This window comes from Ailuropoda melanoleuca, chromosome 4, assembly GCF_002007445.2.
Source record: "Ailuropoda melanoleuca isolate Jingjing chromosome 4, ASM200744v2, whole genome shotgun sequence".
NCBI lineage: Eukaryota > Metazoa > Chordata > Mammalia > Carnivora > Ursidae > Ailuropoda > Ailuropoda melanoleuca.
The window spans coordinates 15,863,318-15,890,306 of NC_048221.1; the positions used below are offsets into that span (position 1 = coordinate 15,863,318).

Here is a 26,989-nt window from a genome sequence, read left to right on the forward strand (position 1 = left end):
GTGCCTCCCCACCCCGCCCCGGCGCCCCCACGGACTTGGCCTCCCTTCTGCCCGCACCACCACGCCTCTGCCTCCGTGGCCCGTCTGTCTCGCTCCCGCGCGTGGCCAGGCGCTTCCCGCAGACCCTCAGGCTAGTGCAGCAGTTCCTGCACCTCCTCGCTCCTGCTGCCCCCTGCCCTGGGCGGGGTTCCTGCTTTCATCCTGCCCCCCGTAAGATGGGACCCAACCCCTGGGGCTGGCCTCCAGGATTTCCAAGCGGCCCACCTTCCCCGCCCCCCCCAGCCTGATAACTACACTGGGGCTTTGCCCCAGGGCACTGAAATTGAGTGGCTGGAAAGGTTTTCAAGATGTTTGAAGATTGCATAATTTTAAGCAGCACCCTACCCCACCCCCACCCCCACCTTCTTTCAGCAAATGCTCTTCTCTGACAGAGCCATCTGCTTGGGAAAGACTGTGTAGGTGAGGTTCCTGGTCACAGAGGAAGAGTGATGGTAGCCAGCAGACCCTTCTGGGAGCAGAAGGCCACTTTAAGTTATGTTGGAATTGGGGGAACATTTTGATGGCTCAATGACATAGACAGACAACACATTTAATAAGCAGCGTGGGGAAATCCTATGAGCAGCTTTGGTTCAAAGCTCTTGGGAAATTCTAGGTGAACGTGAAATCAAGTCAGGACACTCTAACTTTTGCCAGGACCTGCTGTCTTGGGAGACGCTCAGGCTGTCTATTCAGCGCTCCAGTCTCTGCGAAGACAGCAAATCATACCCAGTATGCTTGCGGCCCCCGAAGGACAAGGGCTCTGAACCCGAGGCCCACCAGGTCGGAGTCCCCCCAGGCTGCCTTCACTCTGGCTCTGGCTCCCTTGTGCCAGCCCGGCCTTGTGCTCCAGAGCCTGATGGAGGTCGCTGAAGCAGCTCGGGAGCTCAGGGTGCCATCACCGCCCACGATTCATCCCAGCAAGCACTCTGCCTTGGCCCCTTTTTCTCCCCCCATCAACGTCATCTTCCGCCAGGGAGGGAAAAGGAACTGGTCCGGTTCTGTAGACCCTTAGGGGGATCTGAAGGGTTGGGAGAGGCTCACAGGTTCTGGAACGAAGTCCATAAATCTAGGTCCGGTCATCAAGTTTCTTGGGAAGAGGACAAATTCTCTTAGGAAGGCCAGAGGAGACTGCTGGTCAGAGACCCAGGGGAGGGCCATGGGGCCCGGGGTTGCTGGGGTGCTGAGATGATTAACCAGGGACTAGGGGTCACAGAGTCCCACCCGGTATTTGGCAGAAGAGGAAACAGCAGCCCGGAGGGGGGAACATGGCAAGCGCTGGCACAGGGAGGCGCCCTCAGGGAAGGCTCCCCTTGAGAGGACAGACGGGCCTCCGGGGGCTGCGGAGGCTCTGAAGGATTCTGGCCACGGTCGAGAAGAAAGATCCCTTCTGTGGCACAAAACTCAAGAGCATCTTCATTGAACAACTTAAAAACCAGTGGCTCTGGGACCCTCCCCCGAGGGCGTGCTGTCCTGATGTCACGTGCTCCCTGGGTCTGCACGTCTTCTGAGCACAGACAGAGGGAGGAAGAAGCAGCCTCTGGGAGTGCTTGCCCCAGAAACACCGCTCACAGGAGCCGCAGGGAGCCCAAGGACACGAGCAGAATGTAGCCAGTCAGGGCGACGGGGCTCAGGAAGGCAGGGCCAGCCCTGCTCGTGAACCTCATGTCGGAGATCTGCCTCTTGATCCAGCGGGTGAAGTGGGAAGTGCTGGTGTAGATGCCTGGGAAGCGGTGCTGGTTACAGCTCAGGCTCCAGCTCACCACCCCCATCTGAATCCAGGAGTTGTTCACCTGGCAGACGAGGGAGCTGCCGGAGTTGTCCTGTGGAGGGGAGGAGGGCACGCATGAGGGAGGCAGCAGGAGGGCCTCGCTGCTGGCTCTGCGGAAATTCCCCCCACCTTGAGCCAGATCCTTCGCAAGAGCTGCTTAGGCTTGCGCTGCCCCTGACAGTGAGGCCTGGCTATGAACCTGCTCCGTGGCCTGGAAGCTCTGCCCTGGGGCCCCAGGGCAGGATCACACTGGCCTCTCTCCTCATTCCCCTGCTAAGTCTCCGACCAGAACCCCCCGGGGCCCCACCTCTGTCCTCCCTTAAATCCTGGCGGGCCTCCAAGGTGCCACCCTTGACCACCTTCTTTCCTACACTCCTGCTTGCAGAGTGACTCTTTGAAATGCAAACCAGCCCCCTCTCTCTGTGCAAAGCAGGTGCACATATAAGAATAATGTTTATAACAGCATGCATCAAAAAGTCATAACTGTTAGGTCTGCTGATGATGGGTTTATGATTTTGTTAAACTTCTATACTCTTCTGTATTGTTGAAAAGCTGTTTAAGTCAGAAAAACAGCTCTCTCTATTTATATTTATATACATAGATGTATTTTTAATGTAATTCAAACTAAGATTTAAAGAACATAATCGCTTAAAACACATAAACACATAAATCACAGAAAACACATAAACCCTTAAGGAAAAAAATAAGAAAACTATACCTAAGAATTAAATGAAGACTTACATCAAGGTAAAGATATAGTTTGGTTCTTAGGTGAGGCGACTGAAAACAACATAAAAATGCCAGTGTTCGGCATTTGGCTTCCTGCAGTAGGAGGGCCAGATACCCTGCCTGACCTTGCTGTAGATAACTAAATGTGCGTGATGTTAAAAACTTCTCATTTTAAATGCAGAGATGAGCTGGCGAGAAAATAAAGACTCTTCAGAGTCCAAAACCCAAGGGAGGGCTAAAACCCAGAGAGGTCAGCAAAACCCACATGGCTTTGGTCCCAAAGCTATTTGCCAAACCCGGTGAAACTGAGCTTCCGTTTTTCACAGCGTCATTTATCGGTGCAGGAGATAAAAGGTAAAACCCAGGGCCCCGCAAGGAGGGGAGCCTGCAAAAAGCTACACCTCCAAAACAAGGACCATGCCCTCGGAAGAAGGATAAACTGGGAGCACCTGCCCTCATGGGAACTTGCAATTCGAATTCACACTATGTGGGTGGTTCTGGAAACCCAAGCCAAGGTTGTCGTTCAGAGTGGTCCTGGGTTAGTCATGTGCCCAGAGATTTGTCACAGAGAACACCCTAAAGGACCTTTCCTCACTCTTTAAAACATCACCCCACACACAGGGAAGTTGAGATGCCATGAGCAAATGCCAGCCAGCAGGAAAAAAACGAGAGCGTAATTAGAGCCCTCACAGCTTGCGACTCAGGGATTATCACACATGGAAGGTTCAGAGTTTCTGGTAATGCGGCACTATTTCATAGGCTTGGGAGGGAGGTAATGGTGTTGGTTTTGTTATTCTTTGTTCTCCATACGTGTTTTATAAATATTCTTTTGTCTCTTCAATAGAGAGTAAAAACAATTTTAAAAGAGAACAGTGTCAGTCCTCCTTACGTTAATCTCTAAAGCTCAAGCAATTCCAAATAAAATGCCAGATGGATTTTTTTCTCAGGACCTTGACAATCTGATTCTAAAATTGACACTGAAGGATAACAGTCCACGAATTCTATGACGGGCCTGAGAAGGAAGAGCAAATGGGAGAGTCAGGCTGGGGGCAGATATGACCTACTGGAAAGTTAGATATATTCCAAAGCTGTAATTACAGAAACTGTGGTACTGGCATAAAAATAGGAAAACAGACCAGTCATTCACCCGAGAGCCAACCTGATGCCCGCGTGTGAGGAGACATAGCACACGCTCCAGAAAGCTCTGGGAAAGAAGATCTCTGTCGCGATGGTGGGAAACCGACGACGAAAAATGAAGTTGGATATTACCTCGCAAAACTCCAGAGGAATGAAAACTCTCAATGTGAGAAGTTAAAAAGCCAGAGCTCATTAAAACCATGCAGGACTCTGACTTGAGATGAAGCCTATGTTGTAAGAGAAGACTCAAAGCCCACAAACTTGAAGAAGGGAGATGTGTTGGGCTTCATTCCATCAAAATTATGACTGTTCGGTGAAGGGCACTGAATCGCATTGAAGATAGATGATGAATGAAGATAGGGCATTTACTCTGTCTGCAACACCAACGAGAGGTCGATATGTAGCATATGACACCCTGAACCTTGACAAGCAGAGAAAGAGAGTTGAGAGACTTCTGGGGAAGATGCAGAGAAGGAGGACGCTGGGCTCACCTCGTCCTGTGGATACACTTAGAAATCACCCACATCAGAAAACGACCCAAAGCCTGGTGGAGCAGACTCACCGCAGCTCAGTGCAGAGAAGAGGCCACGTCGAAGAGGGTAGGAAGGGTGGAAACCCAATCAGGGGTCACACTGACCTGTAATACTGTCTGTGGGGGGGTGGGATGCCACAGGTGCAGGAAGGAGAGAGGAGCGGACCCCACCCCAGGCGCAGGGGATCCCCTCTGGGAAGACAAATGCCCCTATCATTTGGCTTTGAAAAGTGGAGGGGCCTAACCTTGTGAGTACTTACAATTGGTGGAGCTTAACACCAGAACTTTAAAAATCAGTGGCTCAGCTCTGAGAGAGCCAGAGGGTGATAGGAGATTGAGCCCCTGCTCTGAAAAAGACAGCATAACAAACAGCCGTGGAAATACAGCACAGAAGCAGCAGTTTAAAAAAACACCTAGGGTATATGAGAAGGAGATTTATTTACTAAATAAATAAATTTGCTAAATAAATGCCTTACCCCTCTCCCCCTGCCCCACTCACATGCTCTCTGTCTTTCTCAAAATAAATAAGTAAATCTTTTAAAAAAATAATAATAGGGATGTCTGGGTGGCTCAGTCAATTAAGTGTCTGCCTTCAGCTCAGGTCATGATCCCAGGGTCCTGGGATCGAGTCCTGCATCAGGCTTCTTGCTCAGCAAGGAGCCTGCTTCTCCCTCCCTCTCTCCACCTTCCCCATTCATGCTCTCTTTCTCCCTGTCAAATAAATAAATATAATCTTTTTTAAAAAATAAAAAATAATAATAAAGGAATGGTCATAAAGATACTCACTGGACTTGAGAAAAGAGTGGAGGACCCCAGTGAATCCCTCAACAAGGAGATAGAAAATATAAAAAAGAATCAATCAGAGATAAAGAACTCAATAACTGAAATTAAAAATACACTAGATGGAGGAGCGCCTGGGTGGCACAGCGGTTAAGCGTCTGCCTTCGGCTCAGGGCGTGACCCTGGCGTTCTGGGATCGAGCCCCACATCAGGCTCCTTTGCTGTGAGCCTGCTTCTTCCTCTCCCACTCCCCCTGCTTGGTTCCCTCTCTCGCTGGCTGTCTCTCTGTCAAATAAGTAAATAAAATCTTAAAAAAAAATACACTAGATGGAATTAATCGTAGAGGAACCAGAAGAATGGATCAGTGACCTGGAGGTCAGAGTAATGGCAAGCAATCAAGCTGAACAGGAGAGAGAAAAATAATAATAATAAATTAAAATAGATTAAGGGAACTCAGTGACACCATTAAGCGTAATAACATTCACGTTATAGGGATCCAAGAAGGAGAAGAGAGGAAAAGGGGGGACAGAAAATGTATTTGAAGAAATAATAGCTGAAGACCTCCCTAATCTGTGGGAAGGAAACAGAAATCCAGATCCAGGAGGCATGAAGAGTCCCCAGTAAAATCCACACCAAGACACATAGTAATTAAAATGGCAAAAAGTAGTAGAAAAGCGAAAATTTAAAAAGCAGCCAGAGAAAAGAAAACAATTACACACAAAGGAAACCCCATAAAGCTGTCAGCTGATTTTTTCAGCAGAAACTTTGCAGGACAAAAGAAAGTGGCATGATATCTTCAAAGCGCTGAGAGGAAAAAAATTGACAACCAACAATTCTCTATCCAGCAAGGCTACCACTCAGAATAAAAGGAGAGATAAAGAGCTTCCCAAATAAAAATTAAGGAATTCATGACCACTAAACCAAGAAATGTTAAAGGGGACACTTTGGTGGAAAGGAAAGGCCATAAGCAGGAGTAAGAAAAGTAGGAAGCACAAAAGCAGTAAAAATAACTGTATCTATAAAAATCAGTCCAGGGACTCACAAAATAAAAGGATGTAAAGTATGACACCATATATCTAAAACGTTGGGTCAGGGGGAGAGGAGTAAAGAATGGGTCCAAACTTAAGTGACCATCAACTTAATAGAGGCTGCTGTATGCAGAAGATGTTATATACAAATCTAATGGTAACTACAAACAAAAAACTGATACTAGATATGCAAAAAATAAAGAGAAAGAAATCTAAGTATATCACTAAAGAAAGCCAGCAAACTGTGAGAGAGCAAGAGAAGAAAGGAACAGAGGAGAACTACAAAAACCACCATAAAACAAGTAACAAAATAGCAATGAGTACGTAACTATCAATAATGACTTTCAATGTAAATGGACTAAATGCTCCAATCAAAAGATACGGTGACGGAACAGAGGAAAAAGCAAGAATTATCTATACGCTGCCTACAGGAGACTACTTTCAGATTTAAAGACATGTGCAGATTGAAAGTGAGGGGATGGAGAAGCACTGACCATGCAAATGGAAGTGAAAAGAAAGCTGGGGTAGAAAGAGAGTTAAGGGAGACTCAAGAGTGTCGCCCCCCAGTCGCCAGATCCCTGACAGTTTGGCAAGGTGGGGACCTCCCCCTTCCCAGGAGCACTGAAGGAGAGAGATGTGGTAGGGCTTGGCAAGGTTTAAATCAAATCAATTTAAATCTAGACTTGTAATCAGACAGGGCATGTGATAGCTAAAAGTGCCTGCCCAAAATGATGTTTGAGGGAGGGAAGAAGCTTTGACACAGGTCATGTGGGGGGTGGGGGGAGCAGGGACTTAAAAGAACAAAGCCATTTAATGTGTATTCTCTAACAGAGTCTCCTCAACAAACAAACACAGGAGGGAGTAAGTAGCACAATATCCTTTATGCACATGGAAATACACACACAGCCACACTCTGCATTTTTCAAAGATACAGACGTCTTTAAAGATATGTAATAAACAGATTTGAGTAGGTGCCTTTGCGGGGAGAGAAGGGGGAAAATCAAGACAGTGATAATTAAGCCAATGATGATAATGTGAGGACCCTGACCTGAGAGAGAAGATTAACTGGACTCCGGGGGCCCAGAGAAAAAGAGAACTCAGAATAATGGGGAGAGAGAAAGATCTTAAATGTGGACATTCTCTTACCACAAGGAAATAAAACCAGAGCCCATGACAAAATGTGAACTACCCTATCAAAGGAAAAGAAATTAACTTCCAAAAATGTTTTAAGTGAAAACAGAATTAAAATCTACGATTGTTGTGTAGAGCGATAAGAATACCACATGTGGCCAAGCCCTTGGGATATGGGCTTGAATTGCACATAGAAGAGTCCCGGTCTACATATTTTCATCAAAAAGAGAGAATGAAAATAAGTTATTCATTATTGTCCTCAGTGATGTATGACCACACATTCAGCTCAAGACACTTGAAAAGGAATTAATAAAAACAAAAAAGGATAATCCGTGCATTAGAAAGCAGAAAATCATAGCCTCGAGAAATGAAATCAATCTCTTGTTCTTAAAAAGACAACAGAATAGATAAGCACCTTGTAAATCTTACCAAGAGAAAACAGAAAGAGAAGGAAAATGCAAATACTTCATGGTGTGAGTAGAAAAGAGACAAGAACCGCATCCTGGGAAAATATACTTCTTCAGAATCTGAAGAATGTTTGTAACCACCTCTTTGTGGATTTAAATTCTGGATGAAATGAGTAAATTCTGAGAAAATGCAAATCACATAAGTCCAATAACTATGGGCAAAACAACGTAAAATGTGGCCCACAGCCTACCCCTCAAAGGAAAGCAGGCCCACGTGGTTTCATAGACAACTTCCACCCAGCATGCAAGGAGCAGGTCATTTATATTGTTTCAGATGTTCCAGAACAGGGGCTAACATTTTTCAAGTGAAGCACAGTCTTCATTCTATGTCTTGATGCAGGGGGCGCCTGCCTCAGCATGCCTTAAAAAGGAGCCCAGCCTCATTGGAGGAAGAAAACAAAACCCAAAGGCCAGGTAGGTCATGCTGCGTGGACGGTTCACGCAGGACACTTCCTTCCCAGGACGGTTCCTTTCCTGAGCCCTGCACCCACATGCCCCTGTGCCTGGCCCAGGGCCCGGCACGGGCCGTCTGTTGGATGAATAAACAAATTAAACATGTTCTAAAAACAGATATTATAAATCTGAATCTGACAGATGAAGGAAGCAGAAGGACACGGTGAGCAGGGAAAGACGATCCTGGCACACAGTCTAGGCGGACATGAGGAGTCTGTTCTCAGGGCTGACTCGGCACATCTAATCAGAGCGTGGAGTCATCTTGAGAGCTGCAGAAAACACATTTTTTTCACTTCTGAAATAACATGATCTTGCAGAACAGGAAGGAACAGCTCTCTCCCTGATAGACAATATATGCCAGATTAACACCGAGCTTCATGATGAAGGTAAAGGAGCACATCCGTGAAGGCCAGCAACAAGAAAAGACCCAGCTACAAATTCCAGGTGGTTTGGGGGAGATGTGCCCAAGAGAATGAAGAAAGCAAGCATCGTGAAAACCCACGAGGCAAAATCATTACTAATTACAGCTCATAGGAGTGTAGACCTGCAAAGCCCAAGAGAGTCAACTAAAAACCCTGGATATAATCAAAGAGTTCAGCTCGCTGTTTTCAACAAGATATTTTCAACAAGAGGATGAGTCTGGGGGAAGGAAATGAACAAAGTAAAAATGAAGGAAGGTCTTGTCCTGTTGAGAAGGAAGTTATAGACGCTGATTAACTCTATTTGTTCGTTCAGGTCTCGATATGTGTGTGGAAAATATAAGGTGACCAGTAGCAGCATGACATGGAGACATGACAACTTCTAAACCATTACCGTGGAAGAGTAGAGTGGGGGGGAGAAATCAACCCAACACGTAAGGAGGGGGAACAAAAAGAAACATTCTTCCTGGTAAATGGATTAAAGGATATTCTCCCAGATATGCTGACAAAACCAGCATCCAGCTTTATGCCCTTTAACAACAGACACACTTAAAACAAAATGGCACCGTGGCTCCCGGAAGACAGAGCAATTGTTCTAGAATATAGTTCTTGCGCTGCAATAGACAAGAAAAACAAGAAGTATACACCTTGAAAAGAAGGAGGTAAATTGATCACTGTTTGCAGATGATAATGTGTCTGGACTTGCAAAATTAAGGAGAATAAACCAGATCCAATTTTTAAACAAGGATGCTTGTTACACACACACACACGCATGCACGCAAACCACATATATAATTGAAGCAGAAAATATAATGGAAGAAAACATACTGCTCACAGCGGAGATATAAATCACGTAGGCATATTCTTAAGCAGCAGCGTGCAGTAACCTTGTAGAGGAAACTGTAAACTCCTTGCTCTGGACAGAAAGAAATAGAACAAAATAGTCTATTTTCCTCTAAATTAATCTCTTAATTTCCACCAAAATCGCCACATGATTTTCTTTTTGACATTCTACTGAGATTATTCAGTTGGAATGAACATGGGAGAACAGCCAGGCAAATTCTTTAAAAGGAGAATAATGAAGGAGGACTTGCCTGACCACGTTAAAAAAAAAAAAAAAAAGAATTAAAGAGCTACAATAATTTAAGAGTGGTGTTGGCAGAGGAATGAGACTGCAAGAGTCAGAGACAGACCAAAATAAGATGGGAATGTAGAATATAATAAAGGAGATATTTCTTTTTTTTTTTAAGATTTTATTTTTAAGTATGCCCTATACCCAGTGTGGGGCTTGAACTCACAACCCCAAGATCAAGAGGCACACACCCCACCAACAGAACCAGCCAGGCAGCCCCTAAAAGGGGCATTTCTAATTCATTCCCAAAAAACCATTAAGTAATCAATAAAAGATTATTTACATAACTGGCTATATTTGGAGGAAAATAAAACAGATTCCTTCTCTCAACCTTCCAGATGAATCAAAATTAAAATAGTTAAAGAATTAAGAACAGGTAGGAGTGAATAATTTTATAATCTTAGAGTGGGAAAGATTCTTCTAAGCACAGCACAAAAACACTGTCATCAAGGGAAATCATGATAAATCAAATTTTTAAGTAACTCCATGGAAAAAAGTCCACACCGAAAAAAGGCAAATAATGGGCAAATAGGGTAAAATATTGTAAAGCATTTTATAAAGGGTTAAAACTCCCAATTCCCAAAGTTTTTAATAACTTTTTATTTTGAAATAGTTTGAGGGGCCCCTGGGTGGCACAGCGGTTAAGCGTCTGCCTTTGGCTCAAGGCATGATCCCGGCGTTACGGGATCGAGCCCCACATCAGGCTCCTCTGCTATGAGCCTGCGTCTTCCTCTCCCACTCCCCCTGCTTGTGTTCCCTCTCTCGCTGGCTGTCTCTATCTCTGTTGAATAAATAAATAAAATCTTTAAACAAAAAAAAAAAGAAAGAAAGAAATAGTTTGAGACTCACAAAGAAGTCGCGAGTATAATATTTTTACCCAGATTTACTAATTGTTAATGTTTTACTGTATTTGTTTTATATTTTCTCTCTCCATATATATTTGTGTCTATGTGTGTGCGTGTTTATATAAAAAGTATATATATTTATAAGTCATTTTAAATTAAATTGAAAAAGACATGATGTTCCTTTACCAATAATTACTACAGGATGTAATATCCAGAGTTTTTATAAATCAATAAAAACAAAAGTAGTTTAATAGAAAATCCAGAGCAAAGGACAGAGAAAGGTGTAAATGGTCCACTGAACACCTCAGGCATCTTAATCTGGACTCCCTTTGTTCTTTTACCATTTATTTGGAAGTTGAGTTCTTTCCCTGACCCTGGGTTAAGAACTTGGGCAGAACCAGAAGGCTTTTGCTCCCTGTGATTAATGTGATCATGGTCGCTAAGATGACACAGTCACTTAAATGTATCTCGGTTCAGACATCAGAATATCCATTCCCACACAACAATCTCAATGCCAGACTTGATTTAAAGTCAAACTTCTCCCCACTGCTGTCTAGGGCTTTTGGCAAGCAGGAGGCCTGGGAAGGAGGAAGCCAGGGCTGCTTTCCCTGTTCCTCTCCTTCGGCACCCCCTCCAACCCCAGTTTTCTGAACCTGCCAAGGTTAAAGCAGTGGGGTGAGGAGGCAGGGGAACCAGTTCATCCCCCAGGCAGTTCCTGCTGTCTGGATCTTGGGGACACGGACAGCAGACTCTGCCCCCGAGTGGGTGAACACCATACTGTCTGAGTGATTTTGTTGAAACCCCTCCCAGGAGATCTGAGGGTGGGACAGGCATCCCCCCAGCCCTTAGAGGGGGAAGAGCGAGCTCTCTCCTGAGAAATCCTCCTCTTAAAATCACCTCCCACTCTACCCCTCTTGACCCTTTGATACACACACATTGTGGAATGTCAGTCACACAACTTCCTCTGAATCCTGATACACAGTATATGTGATGACTTAGTTGAGACTTCCTATTTAATTTTACAAAATTTACAAAATTGCCCCAGTTCATGAAATTAAGGCAAGAATAAAAGTTTTCATCTATCAGAGGAACAAGAAGTTAAAATAAAAATAATAATGCCTAATGCTGGTGATGACTTGGAAAAAGGAGCGCTCATATACTGTTGGTATTGATATAAATGGATCAAATATTAGAGAAGGCTAATTTGTCAATATCTTTTAAGATTTTAAATGTGCATACAACTCATCTTGTAATTACACTTCTAAAAATTTCTTTTAGAGAAATATTTGAACAAATGTGCAAAGACCTATGAAAAAAAGATTTTTACTCTGGCATGGAAGAAAAATACTGAAATGAGTTCAGATGTCTATCAATAAGAGAACGGTTAAATAGATTATGACATACCAATATGAGAGAATTGTTGTTCAGTATTCAAGGAGAATGGAATGTGTTTATATAGATAGTCCAAGATAGTTCAAGATCTACTTCAAGTGAAAGTAAAAAATTTGGAGAATAAAAGTATAGTTCAGCCTTTCATTAAAGATAAAAACTAGAAAAAAAAACCCCTAAAACTGTTTTAGAGTTTCATATATGTATAGAAAGAAGTGTTGAGGATAGAAACTAAACAACTTAAAGCAGAAATTTCTAGGTAGTTTGATTATAAGAAAGTTTCATTTTCCAATATTTGCATTTATGTACTACTTTTTTAAGGAAATCCATGCATTTCCTTTCAAATCACGCTATATATTTTTAAAAATAAGGTAGTCATAAGGGAATCACAACAGTACAAAGTTTAAGAGATGAAACCACATTTAATTAAAAGAGATTTCATGGTTTTAAAAACTTCAAACACAGGGGCGCCTGGGTGGCACAGCGGTTAAGCGTCTGCCTTCGGCTCAGGGCGTGATCCCGGCGTTATGGGATCGAGCCCCCACGTCAGGCTCCTCTGCTATGAGCCTGCTTCTTCCTCTCCCACTCCCCCTGCTTGTGTTCCCTCTATCGCTGGCTGTCTCTATCTCTGTCAAAAAAAAAAAAAAAATTTTAAAAAAAAAAAAAAAAAAAAAAAAAAACTTCAAACACAAAACTAGAAAGAGTAAATCTTCTTCCTCAAAAAGACAGAAAAAGAAAACCAAATCAAGCCCAAGGGAAGCAGAAGAAAAATTAAGAGAAATAGAAAACAATGAAATAAACATTAAAAACTTAACCACATACCAGGCCACTAGGCAAGTTGCAACATATTCCCTATCACTGGTACCACCGTAGAGCCAATTTTCTTACCACACGACAACTGGGTCAGAAATCATTAATAAAACAAACAAGCACACATGTATTTGGAAATGAAAAAAAAACCCTCTAAATAATTCATGGGTCAAAATGAAATAAGAATAGGAATTATAGAAAATATTTAGAACTGGATAACCGTAAAAATGCCACATATTAAAATATACAGCATTTGGCTAAAGCGGTATTTAGAGGGAAATTTGTAGCCTTAAACACCTTTATTAGAAAAGAAAAAAGTCCAAAAACACATTGGAGGTCTTTTTTATCCACTCATCTATCAATGGACACTTGGGCTGCTTCCATAGCTTGGCTGTTGTAAATAAGGCAATAAATGTAGGGATGCATATATGTTTTCTAATTAGCGTTTTCATTTTCTTCGGGTAAATGCCCAGCAGTGGAATTATTGGATCATAGAGTGGTCCTACTTTTTAACTGTTTGAGGAAATTCCACATTGCTTTCCACAGTGGCAACACCAGTTTGCATTCCCACCAATAGTGCAAGAGGTTCCCTTTTCTCCACATCTTCACCGAAGCCTGGTTTCTCGTGTAGTTAATTTTAGCCATCCTGACAGGCATGAGGTGATACCTTATTGCGGTTTTGATTTGCGTTTCCCTGATGATCAGTGATGAGCATCTTCTCATGTGTCCATTGGCCATCTGTAGGTCTTCTTTGGAAGAAATGTCTTTTAAGGTCCTCTCCTCATTTTTAAATCAGATTGTTGGGGTTTTTTGTTTGGGGTGTTTTTTGATATTGAGTTGTATGGGTTCTTTACATATTTTGAATATTAACCCATTACTGAAAATATCATTTGCAAATACTTTCTCCCATTCCGTAGGTTGCCTTTTCATTTTGTTGATGGTTTCCTTTACTGCGTAGAAGCTTTTTAGTTTGATGTAGTCCCAATTGTATTGTTTTTGTTTTAGTTTTGCTTTTGTTGGCCTTGCCTGAGGAGACAGATTCAAAAACACATTGCTAAGACTGCTGTGCAAGAGTTTACTGCCTGCGTTTTCTTTTAGAAGATTTATGGTTTGAGGTCTTACATTTAGGTCTTTAATCCAGTTTGAGTTTATTTTTGTGTATGGTGTAAGAAAGTGGTCGAGTTTCATTCTTTCGCATGTAACTGTTTGGTTTTCCCAACGTTATTTATTGAAGAGATAGTCTTTTCTTCATGGTGTATTCTTGCCTCCTTTGTCACAGATTAATTAACCATGTAAGCATGGGTTTGTTTGGGGGCTCTCTGTTCTGTTCCATTGATCTGTGTCTATTTTTGTGCTAGTACCATACCATTTTCAGTACTCTGGCTTTGTAGTTTAGCTTGAAATCTGGGACTACGATACCTCCAACTTTGTTCTTTCTCAAGATTGCTTTGTCTATTCTGGGTCTTTTGTGGTTTTATAAAAATTTCAGGATTTTTTTTCTAGTTCTGTCAAAATTACTGTTGGTATTTTGATAGGGATTGAGCTGAATCTGTAGATTGTGTTGGATAATACGGACATTTTAACGATGAATTCTTCCAAACCATGAGCATGGTATATCTTTCCATTTATTTGTGTCGTCTTCAATTTCTTATAGTTTTCAGAGTACACATCTTTCACTTCCTTGATTAAATCTATTCCTAGGTATTTTATTCTTTTTGATGCAATCGTAAATGGAGTTGTTTTCTTAATTTCTTTCTGCTATTTCATTATTAGTGTATATAAATGCAACAGATTTCTGTATATTCATTTTGTACCCTGCAACTTAAATGCATTCCTTTATTAGTTCTGTTAGTTTTTTGGAGTCTTTAGTGTTTTCTATATATAGCACCATGTCATCTGCAAATAGTGACAGTTTTACTTCTTCCTCGCCAATTTGGATGCCTTTTATATCTTTTGTTTGTCTGATGGTGGTGGCTCAAACTTCAGTACTGTGTTGAATAAAAGTGGCAAGAGTGGACATCCTTATCCAGTTCTTGACCTTAGAGGAAAAGCTCTCAGTTTTTCACCATTGAGTATTGTGTGCTATGGGATTGCCATATGTGGCCTCTGGTATGTTGAGGTATCGTCTAAACACACTTTGCCGAGAGTTTTTACTATGAATGGATGTTGAATTTTGTCAAATGCTTTTTCCACATCTAACGAGATGATCATATGATCTTTATCCTTTTGTTAATGTGGTGTATCATGTTGATTGATTTGCAGATATTGAACCATCTTTGCATCCTGGAACAAATCCCATTTGATCGTGGTGAATGATCCTTTTAATCTATTGTCGAATTCAGTTTGTTAATATTCTGTTGAGGGTTTTTGCTTCTGTGTTCATTAGGGATATTGGTCTGTAATTTTCTTTTTGTGTAATGTCTTTGTCAGGTTTTAGTATCAGGGTAATGCCGGCCTCATAGAATAAATTCGGAATCATTGTTTCCTTTTCAATTTTTTGGAATAGTTTGAGAAGAATAGGTAATAACTCTTCTTCAAATATTCGGTAGAATTCACCTGTGAAGCTATCTGGTCCTGGACTTTTGTTTGCTGGGAGTTTTTTGATTACTGATTCACTTTCATTACTAGTAATCAGCCTGTTCCAAATTTTGATATCTTCCTGATTAATTCTTGGAAAATTGTATGTTTCTAGGAATTTATCTATTTCTTCTAGTTGTCCAATTTCTTAGTGTATTATTTTTCACAGTTGTCTAATTCTTTGTATTTCTGTGGTGTTAGTTGAACTTCTCTTTCATTTCTGATTTTGTTTATTTGAGCCCTCTCTAATTTCCTTGATGAGTCTGGCTAAAGGCTTATCAATTTTATCTTTTCAAAGAACCATCTCTTCCTTTCATTGATCTTTTCTATTGTTTGTTCGTTTGTTTTTTGTCTCTATTTTATTTATATCACTCCAATGTTTATTATTTCCTTCTACTAACTTTGGGCTTTGTTCTTTTTCTCTTTCCTTCAGGTGTAAGGTTAAATTGCGATTTTGTTTCTTGAGGTAGGCTTGCAGCATTATAAACTTGCCTCTTAGAACTGCTTTTCAGTCAAAGCATTGACAATTTTGTTCTTTTGTTTTTGTTTTTAAACTGGTCATTACTTTCAATGTTATATTATTGTTTATTCTGGTCTCTATTTTATTTATTTCTAATTTTTCTTTGTTATTTCCTTCCTTTACTAAATTTCAGCTGAGTCTCTTCTTTTTCTAGTTCCTTGTGGTGTAGTGTTGTTTATTTGAACTTTTTTCTTAATACAAGCATTTGTAGCATAAATTTCACTCTAACATCTGTTTTTGCTGCATTCCATAAGTTTTAGAATAGTGTTTTTTCTTTTGTTTTGAGACATATTTTGACTTGCCCTTTTTTTCTTGTTTGACCCACTGCTTGTGCAGTAGTGTGTTGTTTTTAATATTGACATATTAAATATTTAATATTCACATTGTAGATTTTCCAGTTTCGTTTTATTGTTGATCTTTAGTTTTATACCATTGTGGTTGGAAAATACCCTTGGCAGGATTTCAGTCTTAAATTTGTAATATTTATCATGTCTTTTTTTGTGACTTAATTAGGGGATTCTATGTATACTTGAGAAAAATGTGTATTCTATTTTTCTTGGATGGAATGTTTTATATACATCTTCTAGAACCACGTATTCTGAAATATGCTTCAAGTAAAAAATGTTCTCGTTGAAAAAAATAGTAACTTTAACTGAGGGTACTCATTTAAAATAAAGCGTATCAGAGGGGAGGTGGGTGGGGGGATGGGTGAAATAGGTGATGGGGATTAAGAATCCACTTACCATCATGAGCACTGCGTAATGATGCATAGAATTGTTGAACCACTATATTGCACACCTAAAACTAATATAACACTGTATTGTTAACTATCCTGGAATTAAAATTAAAAACATCAAAAATTTTTTAAAAAGAACTGTTTTTGCTGCATCTCAAAGATTTTGAACCATTATATTTCCATTTTCATTTGTCTCAAGGTATTTTTTAAATTTCCTCTTTGATTTCTTCATTGATCCATTGCTTATTTGGAAGTCTGTTGTTTAGCCTCCACATTTCCATTTTTTCCAGGTTTTTTTCTTGTAATTGATTTCTAGCTTCATACTGTTGTGGTCAGAAAAGATGCTTGATAGGATTTCAATCTTCTGAAGTTCATTGAAATTTGTTTCTGTGACCTAACATGTGATCTATCCTAGACAATGTTCTATCTGCACTTGTGCACTTGAAAAGAATGTGTATTCTGCTGTTTTTTGGATGGAATGTGTGTGTGTGTGAATATATATATAACACACACATGTAATACACATATATACACACACACACATATATATAATATATATAAAACATTCAGCATATATACTATATTAAGTCCATCTGACCTAGTGGGTTGTTCAAAGTCACCAGTTCCTTACCAATTTTCTTTTTTTTTTTTTTTAAAGATTTTATTTATTTATTTGACAGAGATAGAGACAGCCAGCGAGAGAGGGAACACAAGCAGGGGGAGTGGGAAAGGAAGAAGCAGGCTCATAGCAGAGGAGCCTGACGTGGCTCGATCCCATAACGCAGGGATCACGCCCTGAGCCGAAGGCAGACGCTTAACCGCTGTGCCACCCAGGCGCCCCTCCTTACCAATTTTCTGTCTGGAAAATCTACTCATTGAGTAAGTAATGTGCTAAAGTGAGCTAATATTATTGTTTCACTGTTAATTTTTCCTTTTATGTCTGTTAATTTTGCTTTACATATTTAGGTGCTCATATATCAGGTGCATAGATATTTACAATTGTTATATCCTCTTGTTAGATTGATCTCTTTATCGTTATGTAACACCCTTCTTTATTATATTAGGGTCTTTTTTTAATCTCTTTTGTCTAATATAAGTATTGCCACCACAGCTTTTTTTTTTCTTTTTGCTTCAATTTGCACAGAATATCTTTCTCCATCCCTTCACTTTCAGGTTGTATGTATCTTTAGTTCTGAGTGAGTCTCTTATAAGCAGCATATAAATGAATCTTGCTTTTTTTCATCCATTCAGTCAATTGGAGCATTTAGTCCATTTACATTTAAAGTAATTACTGATAGTTATATACTTATTGCCATTTTGTTAATTGTTATCTGGTTGTTTTTATAGTTCTTCTTTGTTCCTTTCTTCCTCTCTTGTTCTCTTCTCTTGTGATTTAATGACTTTTTTTAGTGTTTTGCTTGGATTCCTTTCTCTGTGTGAGTGTATGTGTGTGTGTGTGTGTGTGTGTGTGTGTATCTATTATAGGCTTTTGATTTGTGGTTACCATTGAGGTTCATAACATCCTATGTATAAAACAATTTATTTTAAGTTAACATCACTTAAGTTTGAACATATTCTAAACACTACATTTTTATCTCCTCACCACCTCCACATTTTATGTATATGATGTCATATTTTACATCTAGGAAACGATTTTTGCAATCGATGTCATTGGGACAAATGAAAGTCCACACGAGGAAAGAAATAAAAATAGTCCTTTCTCTATCTTACACCATTGACAAAAAAAAATATAGGAAAATGTCCTTATGACCTCAGGAAAAGGAAAGATTTCTTAAATAAGACGCAAAAAGCATAAACGAGTATGGTGATTAACACAATATAATAAAATAAAATTAAAAAAAATAAATAAAAAAATAAAAATAAAAAAAAGCATAAACGAGAAAGGAAAACGTGGATCTACATTTGACGACAATAAAACATAAAGTGCTATTCAGCAAAGGACGGTGTAAACATAATGAAAAACTGGGACAAGATATCTGCAATATATGCAATGAAAACCGAACCAGTATCCAAAATATAAAAAATAATAGAAAAAAAAAGACAAACAATAAAAAATGTGCAAACTATCTGAAAAAGTGATTCATAGAAGAAGAATCACGAGTGGAGAACGGGTATGTGAAAAGATGTATAACATGCACACAGCAGCCAAAATGCCGTACTATTGCTCTGTTCTCATCTAACAGAATGGAAAACATGTTATAGTCTGCCAGTACCAAAAATGTTGGCAACAACAGAGAACAACAGAATTCTCAAACACTGCTAGAAGAATATGGATTCTTATAATCACTATGGAAAAGAATTTGTCAATAACTATTAAAGATGAAGGCATGCACAGCCTATGACCCACCAGTTCCTTGCAGGACACATCCTGTCAAGAAATTCTGGAACATGTAAATAGGGAGATTATGTGTGAGACTATCCAGCAGTTTGTGATATGAGAAAACTGAAAACTAGGGCGCCTGGGTGACTAGGTCGGTTGACCGTATGTCTCTTGATTTCAGCCCCGGTCATGATCTCAGGGTCATGGGACTCAGCCCTGCGTTGGGCTCCCTGCGCAGCAGGGAGTCTGCTTGAGAATCTCTCCCTCTGCCCCTCCCCCGCTCCCTGTGCTTGCACGTGCTTACACACGCTTGCTCTCTCTCTCTCTCAAAAATAAATAAAGACCTGAGATGCATTGCCATTATTACCATTATTCTGGACAAGCGCAAAGAATATTTTCTGCCCTATTTCACAGACTGGAAACTGAAGGCCAAGGAAAGGAGATTTTCATAAGGTCACGCAGTGCCCTATGAAAAGGAAGACATGATCCCTGAGAGCCCTCTCCCTGCCCTGGGCCACACACCCCGCACCTGACAGGAGTCCATGCCCCATTCCGAGCTGACACACAGCATGTCCTTCCCAATGAACTTCTTCTGGTCCTTCAAGAAGAGGAACTGGTACTGCTCTTGGCAGGTTTCACTGTTTATGATCTTGACAGCCACCTCCTGAAGACTGTAGGGGGTCTTTGGGGTTACTGAAGAGACTGAGAGAGAGAGTGAGAGAGAGATCCTGCCTTGTCATCCCTTCAACTATTTGGCACACCTCCGTCTTGAAGTTGTCCAGATTCACTAGGGTGGGAGGCAGGGCCATTTCCTGGGATGGTAATTTATAAAGGCCCCATCCCCACAGCCTGACTTTTGAAAAAAAAAATCCTAAGCTCATTAAAAAGACTGAAGCAAAAGTATCCCCAGGGTCTCAGAGCAACATCTAGGCACTGAATGAGGACAAGGAGAGACTCCTCCAATAATTCAGGTTTCATGAGGGTGGAGGCTGAGCACTGACTGCTCCATGGCTACCTGGCAAGATGTCAAGACCCCAGAGCCCCAAGTGCACCACCCCCTGGAAGGTGGGATCCCACAAACACTCCTAGATTCTAGGACTTGAGGGTGGCCCCCATGGAGGCCAGATGTCCAGGGATTATTGGTGCCTGGCGGTAACAAGTATGTATGAAGGCTGCCCAATGTCTTGATGCTTCCTGAGACAGAGAACCCCATTAACAGCCAAAGATCAATTCCCTGCCATGCTACAAGGTGAGGGCTTGGCACTGGATTCAACTTCACTTTGGCAACTGAAGTTCATGCAGGCTGTGTGTGTCTCTTACACGAGAGCACCATGTGTATCTTCCTATTGACAGAGATCAGAATAGTGGGCAGCATGTGTGATCGCTCAGGAACGTTTGCTGATGGAGGGAACAAGTGAATAAGGGAATGAATGAATGAATGAATGAGAGGTGCCTGCGTGGCTCAGTGGGTTGGGCATCTGACTCTTGATTTTGGGTCAGGTCATGATCTCAGGGTCGTGGGATCGAGCCCCACACTGGGCTCCTGGACATGGAGCTTGGAGCTTGCTTGGGATTCTCTCTCCCTCTGCCTCCCCACCCCCCAGTCACTGCTCTCTCTCTCTCTCTCTCAAGTAGATAAGTAAAAAAAATTTTAAAGGTGGAATAAACAAATGAGCCCATGCTGGAGTTGTGTCCTGAAGAGGCCAGTGTCTTGGGACCTCTGCCTGCCTTCACTCACCTCGAGCGTTTTTACGTCCCCACCCGATGACCCAGCACATGGTTCCGACAGACGGCGTGAATCTGTTGTTGGGTAGGCAGACAGGCTGGATGAGGGGGGACCAGGAGATGGGGTCCCTGAGCTTCAGGAGGGCAATGTCCTGGGATATGAGGTTGCGGAAATCCTCGTGAATCACAATGCGGGTGAGTAGGAGCTGAGTGCCGTTGTCTGGGAGGTGCTGGACTCCCACATTCACGGAGTACATTTTGGGGTCTTTGGATCTGCAGGGCCCCGGGTAAGAGGCAGATTGTCAGCAGCAAGGCCGCGAGTGGTTGGAGAGACACAGACTGAGCATAGGGAAACCCAGCCAGGACCCTAGTCCCAGATCCCCAGATTTACAGCCCCCACCCCAGGCCAGAAAGCAAAGCCCCTGGGACCGGCCGGCTGCCCGGACTGACCTCTGCAGGCAGTGTGCCGCCGTGAGGACCCACTGGTGGTGGATGAGGGAGCCGCTGCAGATGTAGGCGCCCAGGAACAGGATGCTCACCTGCCATGGCCACTTGCCTACCTCCACCAGCCTCCCCTTCACCATCTTGCAGGCGATGTTGGTGTGACCGCAGGTCTGGAACCAGGGTTCTAAGAAGAAAGGTGGAAAGGGGACCATGCCAGCTCCGAGCGGATTCTCAAGGAGCCCTCCCACCACCATACACAGCAGACCATCAAGGCAGACAGAGCCACATTCCAGCCATCGCACAGGTGGCCGAGGGCGTTTCCTACCGCCCTAACGATGGCAACCAAAGGCCCAGAGGCAGCAAGTGCCCCACGTGATAAAGCAATCCGCCAAAGAAGGGGGACCAGCCAGCCCCTCCAGGGTTCCTTAGGAGCCACCACCCTAGGATTGATCTCTGTCCGCTCGTTTACACAGGCAGATGGTTAGGGGGGTAAAGCAGGAGACTCATTGGAGCGGTGAGTTGCCGGTCAAGGGGTAGGTGAGGGAGCATAAGTGAGCAGGACGGCAGTGACATTGCGCTGTAGGACTCCAGGGCCGCCTTCCCAGCCCCGCCCCCCGGGGGGTGCTCTCTGTGACCCTCAGAGGAAGCGGAAGCAAGTAGAGATGCTCCTCGGTCCCCTCCTTGCCCCTCCCTGTCCCCAGCAGCAGGAGCGGGAGGAGAAGGAACTGCACGGAACTGGTCTGGAGCCTGATATTTTGAAGTGGACCATCTTGGGCTGGCGTTTAATAACTGAACATCGCTGAGGACAGGAAAGGGAGAGAAATTCTACAGCAAAGGTTGAAGACCAAGATGAAAGACAAATAAAAAGGTTTTTGGTTTTTTTGTTGGTTTTTTGTTTTTTTTTTTTTTTTATGTATATAGCCTGCTGTCAAGTTTGGGCTGGCCAACAAGCTGTTAACATGCAGTCATGGAGCCTCACAGAGGCAAAGCTTGACATGCGTTTACACCCGTCAGAAGCTGGTGTGGTTCCAGAAAGTCTGTTCCCCTCAGTGTGCCTGCCAAACAAAGCATCGGGGACTCAGCAGCAGTAACCAAGGCTTGTCCTTGCCTGGGGAGGGTCCTTGATGCTGGTGGAGGGGTCCCTTAATAAACAGACAAGGCTAATAATCTAGGGTGGTCCATATACATTAGCAGAAACACCTAGTGGGCCCTGCTTCGTAGAAATCCCCCCCAAACCATTCTACCACATCCCAGGGCTTCTGGTACAAGGACATGTAGACGGCCAGCTCCCTTGCCACAGAGTTCCGTGGCTGTACACCTTTACCCTCAACCAGGGCCTTCCACAGGGATCCACAGGCACCCTCATTAGCCCCCACAGACTTTTGTCTTGTCTCGTTCTCTCGCTGCTCCATTCTTGCTCGTGTCCCTGTCCAATGGCTTGCTGCCCTATGTTCCCCAGAGGGGAGCCACATTTCCAGCTCCCCTCATATACTGTGGTGGGGTTATGGCTACCTTGTTTCAGATTACAGCCTGCCCAATGGCCACTGTCCCACTCCAGGAGGAAAGAGGAGTCCCAGAGGCTTGCCCTTTCCTTTCTCACAAAGCTGTGGGCCTGTGGAGCCAGGGTTCTGCAGAATGGACTCCTGCACCTAAAAAGTGACAGTCCTAGGGGCAGGCGTGGGCTTTGCCTCTGCGCGCCACACCCTACGTGGGTTCCCCAGGCTCAGAGAACTGCCCTCCTCGGAACTCACATCCAAACAACACCGACTCCAACCTCCTTCCTCGAAACCTTACACACGAATTGCAGGATTCGGCCTGGGCATGCCAGGCTCCCCCACATCTGGGGGGAGCCCTGATGGACAGGTTGGGGCGTGAGGTGTTGCAGACAACCTTGCCAGAGGCACAGCACCACCATCCCACACACAGGGGACACTCGGGGGCTCAAACGGACCCCACTGTACCCCTTCTTGGATCCCGGGAGTCACAGCACTCCCACTTACAAGCCGCACCTTGATGTCATGGCCCACACTCACCTGTGGTGACAGGAAGATGTGTCTGGACTCACGACCTCTGTCTCTGTAAGGTCACAGGTCCCCACCCCCACTCCCACATCATCACAGGCGCCGCAGTCCGCTCTGTAGGGGCAGCCCCGAGTAGGAGAACACTCACTCGCTCACTCACTCATTCTACAAGGCACAGGCCTGAGAAGGGGAGGTGCTCAGTGAGGGGAAAAAAAGGGAAGGTCCCTGAGTTGGGGGACATGTCCCTACTCACAGACGCCATGCCAGCATGTTTTCTGCCAAGCGGCACAATGGTCAGCGGGCGGGTCACCTGAGCCAGGGCCACCCCTACCAGATCACATGTGGTTGCTTAGCGTGGGGACCCAAGAGGTCTTCTGTCACACGGTGGCCCAAAGGTTTCACCCCAAAGAGTGTCCTGAAAACCCGTGTTGAATCCTGGCTCCACAAGTCACTGAAGTCCCCTGAGCTGAGTTTCCTCTCGTGAAATGGGGACCCTGCAAAGCCCAGCTCACAGGGGGTTGAGACCTTAGGTAGGCAGCCTTAAGCAGTCACTCACACCTCCCATTGTCATCCCAAGTCCTGGTTCTCCTAGATTGCACCTCCCAAACGAGCTCATCGGGTCCACAGCTGTTAGCTTGTTCCCCAATTTCTTTTTTTTTCCCTTAAGATTTAATTAATTAATTAATTTGTGAGAGAGCGAGAGCACGAGAGAGCACATAAGCAGGGCGAGCTGCAGGCAGAGGGAGAAGCAGGCTCCCTGCTGAGCAGGGAGCCCGATGCGGGACTCGATCCCAGGACCCTGGGATCATGACCTGAGCCAAAGGCAGACGCTTCACCGACTGAGCCACCCAGGCACCCCTGTTCCCCAGTTCCTAACAAGGCTCTTCCCTTGTGGTCATGGCCACCCTGTAAACCGGAACTGCTGCGACACCGGCTGTGTCGCTAGGTTGGAGCACCATGCAGGCTGGTGAGGTTGTGCCGTCAGGACACGGAGAAATGTAGGCCCGAGGACAGCACCCCTCCTGCCTCTCTCCCCTGTCCCTAAACCCTACCTTCGAAATACAGAGGGGTCCCAAGTCTGGCAGAGGAAAATGAAGATGGGAGACTCTGAAGATCTCCTGGTCCACACTCCATGGCTAGCAGGTGCTCAGCCTGCACTGGTCCTTATAATGGGACGTGGGGGTGGGGTGGGGCTGGGCGTCTCCACTGTGTGAAAATTCTAGAACTCATGGTTTGTTTATTCATGGTAGCAGGGACTGGGCCACTGTCCCAGGGTCGGGGGCTCACCCAGCTGGGGCAAAAGCAGGATCCCAAGCGGGAGACAATGTGGTCATGGCGAGGGCCCGCCAGGGTCACAATGGGATGCTGCTATCAGGCCTCTCCCTGGAAGGATGGTCCTGGGGCTCAGCCCTGAGCCTGTGACAGCACCTGGTATCTGGCCCGTGACAGTGCCTCCTGGGCTCAGCCTTGACCTTGATGGCGCCCCTGTGTGCCCAATCCTGAGCCCACTACAGCACCTGTAGACCCCAGTGCGCAGTCCAGTCCCCCTCGTGAAACCCTTCTGAGGGCACCCTGGAGGTGTGCGAACTGAGGCACTAGAAGGGGATGGTGGCTAGTTCCTGCGGGGGGCTGCCTGAGCCCAAGCCAGAGTTTTCCCTTCTCCCACAGGCTCTGCTCCGGGGTGGAGGGAGGCCAGGTGTTCTGGGCCTGGGAACATGACTTTCTGAGAGGAAGCAGCTTGCAGGCCTGTGTCTTCATGAGCCAGCAGAAGAGACGCCATCTTGGGACGGCTCCCCAGCACCTCACTGATGTCCCCCCCGCAGGGATCCCATGCTCCTCACACTGTCCATTAGGACTGCTCACTCCTGCCCCACCCCGTCACCAGTGTTGCCGAGGACGTGGGGTAACAAGGTTGCTGGCACACTGCTGGGGGGCAGGGGTGTGGATGCACCAGGCTGCCGTGGCGGGGCACTTCGGGATCACTTAGTAAAGCAGAGTATGTGCCTACCCCACAACCTGCACCCACCCTCCTACTTGCATGCCCTAGACACAGTCATGCAAGGATGCAGCGGGCCAGTTATTAGAGACGGTTCACGGCAGGACTGCTGGTTAGAGCCCCACCCGGAAGCTACCCAACAGCCCTCGAAGGCAGGATGGAGGCTCAGAATACTCACTGGCGGCAAGAGTGGACTGCTCCACGGAGCGACGTGGCCAGTCTCATAAACAAACAAAACATAAAAGAAGTCAGACACAGAAACATACGTACTGTATGAAATTCAAAAACAGGTAAAACAAACTATGTCTGGAGATCCATGGCAGAAAATCAAGGAAATGATTATCACTACAATCAGATTTCCCCTAGGGGGAAACAGGGGGAAACTGGGAGAAGGAAAAGGAAAGGAAAAGGGAAGGGAGGGAAGGGAAGAGAAAAAGAGAGAGAGGAGAGGAGAGGAGAGGAGAGGAGAGGAGAGGAGAGGAGAGGAGAGGAGAGGAGAGGTTTTTTTTTTTTTTTTTTTTTTTTTTTTTTTTTTTTTCCTGTTTTCTTTCCCCCATTTTACTTTGCTTTGGTCTTAGGAGACCCTGTGCCTGTGNGAAGAGAAGAGAAGAGAAGAGAAGAGAAGGAAGAGAAGAGAAGAGAAGAGAAGAGAAGAGAAGAGAAAGAAGAGAAGAGAAGAGAAGAAGAGAGAGAAGAAGAGAAGAGAAGAGAAGAGAAGAGAAGAGAAGAGAAGAAGAGAGAGAAGAAGAGAAGAGAAGAGAAGAAGAGAGAGAAGAAGAGAAGAGAAGAGAAGAGAAGAGAAGAGAAGAGAAGAGAAGAGAAGAGAAGAGAAAGAAGAGAAGAAGAGAAGAGAAAGAAGAGAAGAGAAGAGAAAGAAGAGAAGAGAAGAGAAGAGAAGAGAAGAGAAGAGAAGAGAAGAGAAGGAAGAGAAGAGAAGAGGAGAAAACAAGAAAAGAAAAAAAGAAAATCCAGAGAAGAAAAACCCTATCTAGTCTCCTGCTTTCGTGGAAAATAATACTCTAGGGGATCAATCAATGAAACAAAATAAGAAAAGTCAATAAAAACCAAGCATATCCATCATCGCCACCAGTGTGAATACAAAACCCCTCTACTTTTAAAAGTCAAACACTCTTCTATTGGGTAGAAGAAAAGTCCACTCACATGCTACTTATCAGAGAGTCACCTAAAACAAAGTCACATGAAGCAGTCGAAAGTAAAAAGACAGGCAAAAATATAGTAAGTATACGTAAGTGAAAATAGAAATGGCAGTGTTGCTCTCTAGGATGTGACTCAGGACAAAGGCTTTACACAGAAAGGGGCGCCTGGGTGGCACAGCGGTTAAGCGTCTGCCTTCGGCTCAGGGCGTGATCCCGGCGTTATGGGATCGAGCCCCACGTCAGTCTCCTCTGCTGGAAGCCTGCTTCTTCCTCTCCCACTCCCCCTGCTTGTGTTCCCTTTCTCACTGGCTATCTCTCTCTCTGTCAAATAAATAGATAAAATCTTTAAAAAAAAAAAAAAGGCTTTACACAGAAAAAGCTATTTCGTGCTGAGAAAGGATAAAAATTAGAATGACTAACATCATAAAGTTCTGTCCATCGATCACATGACCTCAAACCTATAACGCAAAGTCAATCAGTGATCTGTGAGAAACTGAAAATCCTCAGCTTAGGGGATAGGCTTCTCCAACTCTGTCTTTGGGGGATGGAATAGCTATAAAAACCAACCCCACACTAGACCACCAACACCACCACAAAAGCTGCCCTGAAGCGGAACATTTTGGGCCCCACTTTTGTACCACGATGCAATGACACAAGGATTTAATAACACGAGAGTGAGCAACTTATCTGAAATTTTTAAAAATAAACTTTGTTAACATATTTCAAAGAAATAACATTCTATAAACTCTTTAGAAAATATTAATAATTAGAGTAATGCATTAAAAACTTACTGGGTACGTTCAAAGCAAATCC

At 44.0% G+C, this 26,989-nt stretch overlaps 2 protein-coding genes across 2 annotated transcripts in view; both read right to left on the reverse strand.

Moving 5' to 3' along the window:
• Positions 1 to 1,306, reverse strand: part of PRSS50 (serine protease 50) — a 6,217-nt gene extending 4,911 nt beyond the window's left edge. The window contains exon 1 of the mRNA XM_002912836.3: positions 1,261 to 1,306. Coding sequence (XP_002912882.1) covers positions 1,261 to 1,306 — 46 coding nt within the window. The remainder of the gene's footprint in view (positions 1 to 1,260) is intronic.
• Positions 1,307 to 1,380: 74 nt separating this feature from the next.
• On the reverse strand, positions 1,381 to 24,168 carry PRSS46P. The gene is made up of 5 exons (XM_011222897.3): positions 24,076 to 24,168; positions 21,009 to 21,186; positions 20,572 to 20,831; positions 19,363 to 19,535; positions 1,381 to 1,859 (listed from the first exon to the last, which is right to left on the reverse strand). The coding sequence occupies exons 1-5, from the start codon at positions 24,155 to 24,157 to the stop codon at positions 1,605 to 1,607; spliced, it is 948 nt and encodes a 315-aa protein (XP_011221199.1). The 5' UTR covers positions 24,158 to 24,168; the 3' UTR covers positions 1,381 to 1,604.
• Positions 24,169 to 26,989: the final 2,821 nt, after the last annotated feature.

Coding starts and splice junctions, on each gene's coding strand:
- PRSS46P (XM_011222897.3), bottom strand. CDS start 24,157: ATGGAGTGTGGACCAGGAGATCTTCAGAGTCTCCCATCTTCATTTTCC. Junction 21,187..24,075: donor GACCCCTCTGTATTTCGAAG/GTAGGGTTTAGG, acceptor CTTTCTTCTTAG/AACCCTGGTTCCAGACCTGC. Junction 1,860..19,362: donor GGGGCATGGACTCCTGTCAG/GTGCGGGGTGTG, acceptor TCCCCTCCACAG/GACAACTCCGGCAGCTCCCT.